At 39.8% G+C, this 15,241-nt stretch overlaps 1 protein-coding gene across 2 annotated transcripts in view; it reads left to right on the top strand.

Annotated features, from left to right (window-relative positions):
- The window catches only part of Bank1 (B cell scaffold protein with ankyrin repeats 1), a 264,417-nt gene that overhangs the window by 86,976 nt on the left and 162,200 nt on the right, over nucleotides 1-15,241 (top strand). For both annotated transcript variants that reach the window (XM_028857459.2, XM_037207133.1), the window contains exon 6: nucleotides 10,514-10,619. In XM_028857459.2, the coding sequence (XP_028713292.1) occupies nucleotides 10,514-10,619 (106 nt within the window). The remainder of the gene's footprint in view (nucleotides 1-10,513; nucleotides 10,620-15,241) is intronic.

The raw sequence follows: 15,241 nt of genomic DNA, 5'->3' as shown, positions 1-15,241 counted from the left end.
CTGATACATAGCTTGTTGGGCAAATTACTGAAAGGCTCAGTGAGCTGTACACATTAAGCTTCTCTCCCAAATTCAAATGATCAAATGATCCAAGAGGCAGTGGCAAACAGGCATAGCTTTTGTGAAGTTAGTGGAGTATGGATGAAATATTAATGCTTCTGATGGAAGCAGAAAGTGAAAGGCAATTGAGGGAATGGTCAAAGAAAATGATTGAAGGAACAGAAGTAAGAAGACCAATACTGTTACATAATTGGAAAATGGCTCCCCAGACAAGCCAAGGAAATAATGCCAAAACTCCTTTAAGAAATAGTGCCATCATTTTATAGGCCATTTTCAAAAAAATACTTCTTTGAATATATGTTATACTTATTTAAAATCTTGTCTTATTTCATTACATACTTAGCAATATGTTGTTATAAATTATTGATAATAGCTGAGGATGAGAAAGTCAGTCTCTTTATGCTTCAGTTGATGATTATGATAAAAAATGGTCTCTAGATTCTAATCTGTTTTCTCATTAGTATCGTTAATTATATAATGATGCAACTTTCATTTGGTACATGGCCACTCAGCTAAATATTACATTTCCTCCTTTGCAGCCAGAAAGTAGACCTATGTCTAAGTTAATCCCAGGGACATGGCAGGTCCATGACAGCCACATGCAAATTTAGAAGCATTCAGAGAGGCAGTCATGCTCTCCTGGCACGGTATTTTCTACTGTTTGTCTGAAAGGCCAACATGGGCACAATAGACAAGCCATCTTCAACTGGAAAGACAATGGGAAGCAGTTAAACCTCCTAGTACAAACCTAGATTCCCCAGTCACAGGGAGTTATTATGTCAGCTCTGAACTGCAGAGTTGCTGGTTTCTATGTTTAAAAGGCACAGGCCTCTACCTTATTTAAGGTGCTGTCCATTTGAGTCTCTCTATTATAGTAGCAAAACTTCATCATAAATAACTGAAAAGCTATGCATTTTCAGCTTAGAATTTTAGAAGTCAATAACAACAGAATGATGCTTGTGTATGAGTAGAGGAAACATCAGCATGGAAAGCTGACTTTCCACACAGAGTTCTCTGCAGACTTCTATTTAGGTTGGGGTGATTTTATTTCATTGATATCTAAGAACTCCATCAGAAAATGTAGAGAAAAGCATATAATAGTTACTGGATATTTCACCTGGTTACTGGTGTTCTCATATGATGCTATCAGTTATGCATTACTAAGATTCACAAAGAGATCTGGATCAGGATTTCAAAATATTTTTCCTGCCATATTATTTTCAAGTCAATCAAGGGGACTCTGTAACTACACACATATCTAATCAGCAACAAATACAAAATAACTTAAGGTCTTAAGTTGCCTTGTGATGTTTATTTCAGTATTCATGGCCACAATCTTAAGAAATGACTCGTTCAAAAGATAGAAAAGTTAAGTTGACTAGGGAAAATATCATATTTCTTTTAGTAAAGATCTATCCTTTTAAATTAAATGCTCAGGATACTGCACAGTGTCACAGTTAGTTGACTTCCTGTTGCTTGCAAGATGTAGGACTCTCAGCTATTCCAGCACCACATCTACCTGCATGCTGCTATGCTCCCTGTCATGATGATAATGGTGTCTCTTCATAGCAATAAAAACCTTAACTAAGACAGAAGTTGGTACCAGGGACTGGGGTATTGCTATGATAGGTCTGACCATATGTTTGTTTGGAGGAATTTGGACTTTGGAACTTTGGGTTATGAAAGCAATGGAATGCTTTAAGTACTGTTCAATGGGCCATTTTAGTAGGAGCATGGAAGACAATGGTGCTAAGTATTATTTGAACTGCTAGGGACTCACTCAAGAGGTTTCAGAGGAAAGAATTTGAGTATGTCGCCTAGAGATTGTTCTTAGAATATTTTGGTGAAGAAAGTGGCTGCCTTTTCCCCTTGTCCTGAGGCTGCCTGAGGCTAAAGTGAGGAATTTTGAATTAATCCATTGGCAGAGAAAATCTCAAAACAGCCTAGTATAGATTGTTGTGAATTTTTTAGTGGTAATATTAATGATGATTTATAATAAAAGGAGCAAGCTGAACAGTGTAAACTACAAAATGAAATTTTTGAGGAGAAAAAGTACACCAGGAAGTGAAATAGAGGTAAATTCTGTGTTCAAGGAGATAAACTGATTTTTTTCTTTTTCCTTTTTTTTCTTCATGTTTTAAATTTATTTATTAAATATAATTTTACATATCAGTCACAGATTCCCTTGTTCTCCCCTCTCCTACCCCCTACCCCTACCACCCCCCACCTCCACCTTCCCTCCAGCCCACCCCCTATTCCCATCTCCTCCAGGGCAGAGACTCCCCTGAGGATTGAGTACAACCTGGAAGATTCAGTCCAGGCAGGTCCAGTCCCCTCCTCTCAGGCTGAGCCAAGTGTCCCTGTATAAGCCCCAGATTTAAAACTGCCAGTTCATGCACTGAGGATAGGACCTGGTCCCACTGTCTGGATGCCTCCCAAGCAGATCAAGCTAATCAACTGCCTTATTTATCCGGAGGGCCTGATCCAGTTGGGGGCTCCTCAGCTATTGGTTCATAGTTCATGTGTTTCCTTTCATTTGTATATTTGTCCCTGTGCTTTTTCCAACCTTGGTCTCAACAATTCTCGCTCATACAAACCCTCCTCTTTCTCACCAATTGGACTCATGGAGCTCCACCTGGGGCCTGACCGTGGGTCTCTGTATCTGGTTCCCTCAGTCATTGGATGGGATTTCTAGCACGACAATTGGGATGTTTGGCCAGGTGGCCTTCGAATACTTCAGAGGGCCTGATCCAGTTGGGGACACCTCAGCCTTTGGTTCATAGTTCATGTGTTTCCATTCATTTGGCTATTTGTCCCTGTGCTTTATCCAACCTTGGTTTCATCAATTCTCACTCATATAAACCCTCCTCTTTCTCGCTAATTGGACTCCCGGAGTTCCACCCGGTGCCTAGCGGTGGTATTGGCATAAAAACTGACATGTGGACCAATGGAATCGAATTGAAGACCCTGACATTAACCCACACACCTATGAACATATAATTTTTGACAAAGAAGGCAAAAGGGTACAATGGAAAAAAGAAAGCATCTTCAACAAATGGTGCTGGCATAACTGGATATCAACGTGTAGAAGGCTGCAAATAGATCCATATCTGTCACTGTGCACAAAACTTGAATCCAAGTGGATCAAGGACCTCAACATAAATCCAGCTACTCTGAACCTGCTAGAAGAGAAAGTAGGAAGTAGTCTTGAACGCATTGGCATAGGAGATCACTTCCTAAATATAACACCAGTAGCACAGACACTTAGAGAAACAATCAATCAATGGGACTTCTTGAAACTGAGAAGCTTTTGTAGAGCAAAGGATACAGTCAACAAGGCAAAGTGACAGCCTACAGAATGGGAAAAGATCTTCACCAACCCCACATCTGACAGAGGACTGATATCCAGAATATATAAGGATCTCAAGAAATTAGACATCAAAACGACCAACAGTCCAATTAAGAAATGAGCTATAGAACTAAACAGAGAATTCTCAACAGAGGAAACTCAAATGGCTGAAAGACATTTAAGGAATTGCTCAACATCCCTAATCATCAGGGAAATGCAAATCAAAACAACTCTGAGATATCACCTTATGCCTGTCAGAATGGCTAAGATCAAAAACACTGAAGACACTTTATGCTGGAGAGGATGTGTAGCTGGAGGGCTTCTCTCCAGGTTCCCCAAGCCCCGTAGTCCCACAATCCACTTATAAAATAATCACTCAGACGCTTATATCACTTATAAACTGTATGGCCGTAGCAGGCTTCTTGCTAACTGTTCTTTTATCTTAAATTAACCCATTTCTATAAATCTATACCTTGCCACGTGGCTGGTGGCCTACCAGAGTCTCTACATGCTGCTTGTCCTGGCGGTGGCTGCAGTCTCTCTCCCCAGCCTTCCGCTTCCCAGAATTCTCCTCTCTCCTTGTCCCACCTACCTCCTGCCTGGTCATTGGCCATCAGTGTTTTATTTATATAGAACAATATCCACAGCACTTCCCTTTTTTCTTTTTTTTTTAAAAAGGAAGGTTTTAACTTTAACATGGTAAAATTACATATAACAAAACAATTACCGAGCAAGAATTATAGTTACAATATTAAAGAAGATGTCCTATCTATCTTATATTTGTGAGTTTAAGGTTTTATATCTAACTTATCTTTTATCATAACTGAGGAAATTACAACTATCTAGTTTTCAACCACATCAAAGACCTGAGAAGGAACATAATGGTACCTGAGAAATGGTAGACGGATGCAAGCAACTTCGGGAATCTTGCAAGAGTAGACCAAGACAGCTGGCAGCCTGGACAGTCACCTGATGTTTCTCAGCATTGTTGGTGCATTCAAATTGGCTACAGGCCTAGAGTATCTGACAGACCATTTTCAGAAGCAGGAATTCTGAGAGACCATCTTACCCTGTCTTGGCAGAGTACAGTGGTCGCTTTCCTTGTGTCCCGCTTGTCCAGAAAGGACAGCATTGCATTTGTACTGTCAGCCGTCAAGGCAAGGGCAGTTCTTTGCCCAGTAGGCCATTTTGTGCCAAAAAGACAAACTTCCAAATGGAAATGTCTTAGAAGCCCAACATTCTCTCGGGATCAATTGGTGCAGCCAGGAGCAATTGTGTCTCACATCAACAGAATTTTAAGTTATTTAAATGCCATATTCTCTAGGTCTATGAAGTGTTTGAAGATTACCTATCTATCTGAAATATATCTATGTATACCTAGAAGACTTAACTAACATGGCTACAAATATGATTATCATAGATGACTGATTATTAATCTATTTTTAATCATCCATTACAATTTTAAATGAGTTAAACATAATACCTCAAACAAGAATAGAAATATATATATACAGTATAACAAAATTAACTTTAAGTTTGTATTAATAAACTAAAATTTTTACCAATGTAAAACATTTTAAACATAAACTAAAATCTATACCAATGTAAAACATTTTAAACAAGTTGTTCTTTAAAAGTAGGTTCATTAATCTACCCTTTTATCTTATCATCTCCATATCCTCCTATATATCTATATAATATCCCCTTTTCTTTTTTAGAAAGAGATCACATTTATAATCAACCTGTTTTAAATAAAAATATTGGTTTTTCTCTGTCCCACACCAGAGGGCTCTTCTGATTTGGGACACAAGAATCTCTTAACCATTTTTTTTTAAAGTAATATGTCTGGGTTTAGAGGGGGAGTGAGCCAATTCCACCTCTAAAGCCAGCTTGGTATATTTGGGAATTTGGGCGTAGCATGTCTTACTACTTCCTGCTGGAGGGGGGCGCTGTATCTTATGGGGATGCAAAGAAAATTTTAGACCTATGGGGTAGTCCGTGAGGCTGTATCGTTTGAACCAGTTGTCTTGAAACCGCTCTGGATGTTGGATCATCTGGGCCATGGTGTCATCGGAGTCCTTTCAGGGGGTCTTGGCTGGTGAAACCTGATGTATCTTAATCTGGAACAAGTCCACAGCCTCTGGCTTTCTGTGGAAACAAAAGCAGAATCTCTTTTCCAAAGTAACATATCCTTATATCCAAATTTTGAAGTCAAGGTCCCTTTAAAATATACATTTTGGCATAACTCAACAGGTTTTGTAATCAAATGTTTTTCTTTAGTTATGAATATCAAAGAGAACATAATCCAGATTCTCTGTGTGGTAGCCATCTTTATGTGGCTTATGTTTTATATTACCTTGAGCCTTGAGCCTATTGCTTTAAACTGTACCATTGTAAGCCTGAAACGGCGCTGTGGCTGCTGGCTCCGCCCACTTCAGCTTCCCAACATGGCAGTGGTACGTTTTGCGCCAGCTCTGGGAGTCATCAAGTCTCAGAAATAGTGGGTCTAAGCTTTTATCAAAGCAGCGTGTAGCCAGAAACCTCTTTTTTTTTTTTTTTTTTTTTTTTTTTTAAATACTAGTAAAGACTAAATCTACCACACAGCTTAATTTGCCGCTGGCAGATGCCTCATTTCCGCCATACTGCCGGTCAAACGCACCCGCCAGGAATCCGCCAGTGTCCAAACTTGCGTTTTGCCACATCTAGCTGCCCGTATGAGACAAGAAGCAGGAACCTGGTTTTGGCTCTGTTTAGAATTGGTTATTAAATATTGTCAGGTTTAAGGTGGAAACTCGAGCCGTTGGGCGCCATTTGTAGCTGGAGGGCTTCTCTCCAGGTTCCCCAAGCCCCGCAGTCCCACAATCCACTTATAAAATAATCACTCAGACGCTTATATCACTTATAAACTGTATGGCCGTAGCAGGCTTCTTGCTAACTGTTCTTTTATCTTAAATTAACCCATTTCTATAAATCTATACCTTGCCACGTGGCTGGTGGCCTACCAGAGTCTCTACATGCTGCTTGTCCTGGCGGTGGCTGCAGTCTCTCTCCCCAGCTTCCGCTTCCCAGAATTCTCCTCTCTCCTTGTCCCACCTACCTCCTGCCTGGTCATTGGCCATCAGTGTTTTATTTATATAGAACAATATCCACAGCAAGGATGTGGAACTAGGGGAATTCTCCTCCACTGCTGGTGGGAATGCAAGCTTGTACAACCACTTTGGAAATCAATATGGTGCTTTCTTAGAAAATTGGGAATCAATCTCCCCAAAGATCCAGCTATACCACTCTTGGGCATATACCCAAGAAATGTTCAATCATACCACAAGAGCACTTGCTCAGCTATGTTCATATCAGCATTGTTTGTAATAGCCAAAACCTGGAAACAACCTAGATGCCCATCAACTGAAGAATGGATAAATAAATTGTGGCACATATATACAATGGAATACTACTCAGCAGAGAAAAACAATGACATCATGAGGTTTGCAGGCAAATGGATGAATCTAGAAAAAAATCATCCTGAGTGAGGTAACCCAGACTCAGAAAGACAAATATGGTATGTACTCACTCATAGGAGGATACTAGAGGTGGAACAAGGATGACTGGACTTCTACTCACAACACCAGGGAGGCTACTTGGAAAACAAGACCCCAAGAATGACACGAGGATCACCCAATGATGGAGAAATGGCTGAGATCTACATGAACAACCTGGACATGAGTAGGAGTAATGAAGGGCGAGGGGCGAGGGAAAGAGAGCCTCTGGGAGTGGGAGATCCCAGCTGGATCAAGAACAGAGAGGGAGAACAAGGAATAGGAGACCATGGTAAATGGAGACCACATGAGAAAAGGAAGAAACAAAGTGCTAGAGAGGCCCACAGAAATTCACAAAGATACCCCCACAATAGACAGCTGGCAATGGTCAAGAGACAGCTGGAACTGACCTACTCTGGTAATGGGATGGCCAAACACCCTAATAGTCATGCCAGAAACCCCATCCAAGAACTGAGGAATCTGGATGCAAGGAGATAAACCGATTAAGGAAATGGAATAAAGGGAGTAAAAATAAATGGAATAAATGGAATAAAGATCCCACCCAGCTACGTTTCCAACTTATAAAAAGGAACTAAAGAAAAGCTTAGAGCCAGGTGTGGTGGGGCACACCTTTAATCCCAGCACTGGAAAGGCAGAGGCTGGGGGGATCTCTGAGTTTGAGGCCAGCCTGGTCTATAGAGCAAGCTTCAGGACAGCCAAGCTTAGACATTGAAGGACAGAAAGCTAGTGAAGATGTAATTGAATGAGGTGATCATGTTCTAGCCCTAGCAAGCAGCAGAACTTGGCAGCTTTAGCCACATGGTTCTGGTTTTAGAGTTAAGGATAGAAAAAAAGAGTTATGGAATAAAATTGCTGAGGCCAGGCATGTGTCTAATGTGTCCCTGAATGGGGGCCTAGTAGAGAGGCTGTTTTATGAAGCTTTGAAGTTGAAGCCTGGATTGCCTTAGAGACCTCAAGATGTTGGAGATGGCAGAATCCTGGGATACCTGTCAAGGAGAGCTGCTAACAGGGAGTGGAACCAGCCCAAGAGAAAGAAGTGTGCTGCAGTCAACAAAGCTGAACAGAATTGGAGATATGAAGAGCATTTGCTTATCTGACATAAAGATGCAGAGTTTGAAGTTTGCCCAGGTGGTTTTTGGTCTTGCTTTGGTCCAGTACTTCCTCACTGTGCTCCCTTCCCTATGTTTTCAAATGATAATGTATATATTGTGCCATTGTATGTTGGAAGTATGTGATCTGTTTTTTTATTTTGATTTTTATAGGTGATTACAATTAAGAGATTGTGTGAATCTCAGAAGAGACTTTGAACTTTGAAATTTTAAGCATTGTTAAAACTGTGACAGATTATGGGGACTTTTGAAGTTGGACTAAATGAATTTTGCATTATGATATTGTTACAAGCTTATGGGGGCCAGAGAGTGGAATGTGGTAGTTTGAATGTAATTGGCCCCCATAATCTCACAGGGAGTGGCACTATTAGAAGGCATGGCTTTGCTGGATTATGTGTAGCCTTGTTGAAGAAAGTGTATCACTGTGGGGACAGGTTTTAAGGTTTCCTATGCTCAAGATACCACCCAGTGTCACAGTTAGTTGACTTCCTGTTGCCTGCAAGATGTAGGACTCTCAACTAACTTAGCAGCACATCCATCTGCATGCTGCCATGCTCCCCCACCCATGATGGTAATGGACTGAACCTCTGAAATTGTAAGCAAGCCACCCTAATTAAATGTTTTCTTTATAAAAGTTGCCATGGTAATGGTGTCTGTTCATGGCAATGAAAACCTGAACTAAGACAATGGTCTATTAAGGGATGCCATGGCAGGAACTCAAACTAGGCAAGAACCTGGAGGCAGGAGTTGATACAGTGGCTTTATAGGAGTAGTGCTTACTAGATTTCTCCTCATGTCTTGTTCAGCCTGCTTTCTTACAGCATCCAGAACCACCAGCCCAGGGATGGTAATACCTAGAGTCAGCTGGGATATCCCACACCAAGCACCAATTAAGAAAATGCCTGGTTTAATGTAGGCATTTTCCCAGCTGAGGCTTCCTCCTCTCAGTAACTTAAGCTTGTGTCAAGTTGACACAAAACTAGCCATCACGGGTATAATATGTATGTCCCATTTAGTGCTGAGAAGTGCACAGTCTATTGTTCTCAGCACATTGACCAGGGAAAGTCTGTGTTGATTACCACCTACTGTAAGAAGAAGTATCTTTGATGAATTCTGGGAAATTCATTGTTCCATAAGATACTTTTTAACCTCGCTTGCCACTAAATGCAGTTGTGTGAGAGTTCTAGATAATGAATAATATGGATAGAGCTCTAGAGGTTTTGTTTTCTGAATGAGAGAGAATCGATGTGGCTGGTAGCACCCACCAACTTCATGAGTCACCTATAATCCCACTTTCCTTGCTCATTTCGGATAAATACGAGTGGCTTCACCACTGAAGAAAATGAGAATTTATCCCTCCACAGCTGTAAACTGCTGTGGGATGGTCTGTATGGCAAATGTGTTGCTCTGATTGGTCAATAAATAAGACACTGATTGGCCAGTGGCTAGGCAGGAAGTATAGGCGGGACTAACAGAGAGGAGAAAAGAAAGACCAGGAAGGCAGAAGGAGTCACGGCCAGCGGCCACCAAGACAAGCAGCATGTGAAAATGCCGGTAAGCCACGAGCCTTGTGGCAAGGTATAGATTTATGGAAATGGATTAATTTAAGCTATAAGAACAGTTAGCAAGAAGCCTGCCACAGCCATACAGTTTGTATGCAATATAAGTCTCTGTGTTTACTTGGTTGGGTCTGAGCAGCTGTGGGACTGGCGGGTGACAAAGATTTGTCCTGACTGTGGGCAAGGCAGGAAAACTCTAGCTACAGTTAATTGCCAGTAGTCCCTCAGTGAGAGATGGAGCCTTGTGGACCCCTTCCTCAATTGTGATGAGGTGTTGACTGACTCAGAATTGTGCTGATAACCGCAGCTGTGCTGATTCTGTGAGTGCAATGGCTATGTCATGTCCAGAAGACATGTGTTTGCTGCACACACTCCGCTCTTACTCTGCAATGTTTCCTGAGTCTTGGAAGGGGGTGTGTAGCTGTCTCACTTAGGGACCAGCACTCCAGCATCACTTTTTCTCAGTCCTTTGGCCAGTTATGTTTCTGCACTAACTGCCGTCCAATGCGCTAAGAGGCATCACTCAGGGAGGCTGGGCACATCACTAATCTATGGAATAAATATGAGAGAATGAAAGCATGACTTAGCATCATTGTGCCAGCAATTCCCTAACTCTCTAATTTGGGGTAGATGCCAATTTTTCCCTTGTCACTTTTTTCCTTGTTCTTGTACATGTGTATAGTGAAATATGATCACATATACCCCCATTCCATCTCCAATTCTCATTCCCCCAATATGTCCCACTCCTAATTTCATGTCTTTCTAGTTTATGACACATTAAGTTCAGTTAGTGCTACCTATGTGTGCATGGTTTGGGGACCATTCACTGGAACATGAGCATCCTATCAGCTAATTTTAAATTTCTTTTTCATTTGAAAATAGAAAAGCATTGAAGAGCTTGATTGTGTTCTTACATCCATATTCAAGCATGAGATACCATATTATGAATTCAAACCTCTCGAAACTGAAACTTACCCTCAGAAAGAATGTGAGTATTTTTCAACAGTATTATTCATTTTATTATATTCTAATTTCTGTGACTCTTTAAGAAATTATATCACCAAGAAACAGCTTATTATTTTATATTACTCCTAACTCTTGAAGACATACTATACTAGAACAAACTTTTAAATATATTTTATTAGTGTATGGGTATGGGTGTGAGGGATGTGTGTGTGTGTGTGTGTGTGTGTGTGTGTGTGTGTGTTTGTGTGTGAGCCTGCATGTATGTGTGATGTATACATGTGAGTGTAGGCATGAACACACATACAGAAGGCAGAGGACAACTTCCAGCCATCATTTTTCTCCATCTACCTTTACACTGGCCATGGGGATAAAACTCAGGTCAGAAGGCTTATCCCATAAACAGTATACCCACTGATCCATTGTGTCAACCCCAACAGTACAAACATTTGTGGCTCCATGTACTTAACTCTTTTCATTCTAAGGATATGTTTGAATGAGGATATTTGTGATAAATATTGTTTATCACATCATTGTTTATAATTACCAAAAACTGAAATAATAGTATTCCAAAGATCAATTGTTATGTAAATTTTGACACAGATATTAATGCCATCTTCAAAATTAATTGTATTATGATTTTCTTGCTGGCTTGATATTTTGGTGTTGAATAGTAGACATACAAGGTAGTGTGTAAATTGTTTGTCTCACCTGACGTTTGTAGTAGTTATATGTTTATTGTATAATTTAAGTAATTGTGTTTTAAAAAAATTTCCAAAATGGGCATTTCCTTGTTTTAAAAACCTGCTAAATTTATTTATTTGTGTCTGTGTGTGAGTGGGTGCACACTCGTGTTGGAGGTCAGGGAACAGCTTGTGGGAGTGAGTCTCTCCTCTCATGTTGGATCTCATGGAAGGTACTGAGATCATGAGACTTGGCTCCGTGTGCAAATGGCAATACTCTCTGAGCCATCACACTGGCCTCTGAATGGGAGTTTTCTATAATTACTATTTATTATTTGTATGGTACAAAATATATAAAGACCAAGAAAGAATATGTAAGAGTTACTTATGAAAGTTATATAGTCAAATGTTACTATGAGCTCATGGTCTATTTTAGAAATATTTTTTCTTTCTGCACAGTTTATTGAAAGACTGTTTACAGGTCACTTGGCATGCAGCATCTGTAAACACTGAGATATGATGCTAAATGAGACAGGCACATGGCTAAGGAATATGAGAAGTCTAGTATTTGCATGTTAACACTTAAAGGTTAAGGCATTTTCTGGCTGATTTCTATGCTAGTTAAGCAGATTTATTATGAGCCATTTCGGCTTTTAGACAGCAGCAAGAATTCCAAAGCCCAGCTGATTGCGAGGCAGCTAATTGTGTAAGCACCCGAATAACCACGGGGTCTATTGTAGGGAAGCATAAGAGACATGCCAGCTTTTAAGAAGTAAGACAGTTAGATTAGTGAGAAAAATTTTAACTGTGTTATTCACTTACAAAATAAGGTGCCAGATTAGGACTGAAAAGGAATATAACATATTTTTTTAATTCAAGATACTTAAAATTTAATTGAGGAAACAAGACAACATGCAGTTGATGACCTAAACAATGTGACACTTTTGGGCTTATAGAAATATCAGAAAAACATACATTAATTTTCATTGTTGGCTTCAGAGATTGGACTTCAGATATCAAATGAGTCCCAGCGAGGAGAGAGAAAGGAGAAAAGAACTCTAGATGCGTGAAAGTATACACAAAACTGTGAGGATGGAATTGGGATACAATCTTTATCAACTTTTTCAGTTTTGTTTAAGTTTATGAAATTAGAACTGTAGAGTCGGAGAATGCAAACGGGTTAGGCTCTCATTTTTTAGAAGAATTCTAGATAACTTTAAAAATTGAGATTTTTGGAGCTCATATGTGTTCTGGCTTGGATCTGGAATGCTCTTTCAAAGCCCCTGTTTAAATGCTTAGTTCCCAAGTTGCTAATGTTGAGAGACATCTTTAAAGATCAGGCCTACTATGGAGTTTTAGGTCAGGTGATATAGCTTACTGGGAGATTTTAGATTATGTGATACATCTGCTTCAGTTGGAATGTAGAATCCCAGCCCTTTCCCTTCTCTTTAAAATTAAAAAGGTCAAAATAAACCTTTCTTCCTTCTAAGTTATCAGGAGTATTTCATTCATAAATAAAGAAAACTTGATTAATGAGGAAGGATGCAATAGCATTGGTTCTATATTTTCATAGATGATGAATAATAGATGGGTTGAATTACACCCTTTGAACATGTGGCTCTGATGCAGTAAGATTGAGTATGTCTTAAATGTCTTGCTGATAAGCATGGGTAAAGATGGTGCTGATAACCGTCAGGCCTCACTTGAGTATCAAGGGCTGAATATTTTAGTCACCTGAAGAACTTTTGTAATACAGCAGGCCTAAGCCATGCTCAGCACAAATTAGGGGGGACACAGGACATCCTCAGTGGTTATGTTTCCAGGTGATCCCCATGGACAGACATGTTTATCAGCTTTTAATTGTTTAAAAACAGACCAGCAAAATAATTTATCCTCGCACTAGATCTTGACAAAGAAAAAATATTAGTCTGTCTTTATAAAAATTAGAAAAATGGTGGCAAATGCAAGTTGTGAACCATTGTTAGAATTTGATGAAAATTGTTTAATTAACAAAATTTTTTATAAAGTAACTTTTTTTTTTTTTTTTTGGTTTTTCGAGACAGGGTTTCTCTGTGTAGCTTTGCGCCTTTCCTGGAACTCGCTTTGGAGACCAGGCTGGCCTTGAACTCACAGAGATCCGCCTGCCTCTGCCTCCCGAGTGCTGGGATTAAAGGCGTGCGCCACCACTGCCCGGCTAAAGTAACTTTTTTTTTAAAAAAAAAAAAAAGCTAAAATCAGAAGACAAATGATTACATGATTCTTTTGTTGTTGTTGTTGTTGTTGTTGTTTTTTGAGATAGGATTTGTTTGTGTAGCCTTAGGCTGTTCTGGAACTTGCTCTCTAGACCAGGCTGTCCTCCAACTCACCTGCCTCTGCCTCCCAAGTGCTGGGATTAAAGTTGTGCACCATCCCTGCCCGGCATGATTACATAATTCATCCATAGTTATTGCTGAGGATTGCCTGGAAATCAGATACTATTCAACCTATGACACAGCAATTCCCTTTGAAATACAAAAGAACATAATATGATAAACACAACAAAATACAAAGGAGGATGTGAACATGATTCAAGCTCACAGTTCAAGTGCTGCTTAGTTTTTGTGAACTTGATATAAATTAAAGTCACCTGGGAAGAAGGAACTTCAGTTAAGACACTACCTCCATCAGATTAGCCTGTGGACAAGTCAGTGGGGCCTTTTCTAGATTCCTGTTTGATGTGAGAAGGCCTCATAGTGGGTGGTGCCACCTGGGCAGGTGGTCCCAGCTTGTATAAAAAGCCAAGCTGTATGAGGGCATCCTGGTGAGCAAGCCTGCAAGCAGCTTTTCTTCATGGTCTCTGCTTCAGTTCCTGCCTTGAATTGATGGTGGACTATAAACTGTAAGCTAAAATAAACCCTTTCCTCCTAAACTGTTTTGGGCCATGGTGTTTAGCACCAGAAACAACTTACCTTCCTGCTCTTAAAGTTCTACTTCAGTGCCAGCTTCAAAATACCTGCTCCTAAAGACCCCACATCTGTGTCTCATCATGTTCTTGTTAAACTGATGATAAGTTTTGAGATGCCCTTGTTTATGTAGAAATTCATTTTAAGACTATGAGGGGGAGACCACCATGTTCTTCAGTAAGACAATAGACATATTTGAACACTAGGCAAAGAATGAAGCAGGTATAACCCTGAGTGTGTTTCCCAGAGCAGGCCAATATTTCATTGCTGAAATGTTTCATTGTTAAACACATATTGTTTGTTTCTATATATTTCAGCTTACATAAATGGAAGGCTAGGATATTGTGAAGAGAATGTACCCATGGGGAACTGAAAATGTGTTCAACACTGACATTCTTATGAAAAGTCATGGGATGACCCATAGACATCTGTGTTTATTTAAAAGCATAAAGCTATATTAAAGAAGACCTTATTATTTTCTCACCCAGTCTTCTTTTAAAAAGATATTTTAGGAAATTCTAGGGTCAGTTCCTTGAATCTTCTTTAACAATAAGTAAAACACTATTCCAAGCCAATCTTAGTCATTTTACCCTTGTCTAGACAATGAACTTCCTCATTTGGCATTTGTTTTGATGCTTTACTCTCAGCAAAGTGAGATAGGAAAAGATAAGGTAGATGTGGACAAGAGGAAAACTCTGCTCCAGTTTCTCGTTCTCTTACTTTGTAATGATGTGCTGTTGACTTATAAATGACCTTTCTCATGGAGAATTTTCCAAGTGGAAAAATGTTCTCCATGGGAGTAGAATGATAAGAAACATTTAAACAAATGGGATAGTCCTGTAACTTAGGACTGTTAACACGGGAGTCATAGGAAGGATATATGTGTGAGTCTCTAGTGGGTGGATCACTGTGGACTGGGAAATCGGTGTAAGGGATTGTATTCACCAGTTTCACTGGTATACAAGATACTAGACCCAAGAATATCAAAGAGAAAACTAAAATGAGTCAGGATCACTTTAAGC

Source organism: Peromyscus leucopus, chromosome 6 (genome assembly GCF_004664715.2).
Source record: "Peromyscus leucopus breed LL Stock chromosome 6, UCI_PerLeu_2.1, whole genome shotgun sequence".
Taxonomy (NCBI): Eukaryota; Metazoa; Chordata; class Mammalia; order Rodentia; family Cricetidae; genus Peromyscus; species Peromyscus leucopus.
The sequence above is the reverse complement of the archived record's forward strand: the minus strand, read 5'-3'. Positions and strand labels throughout refer to the sequence as shown.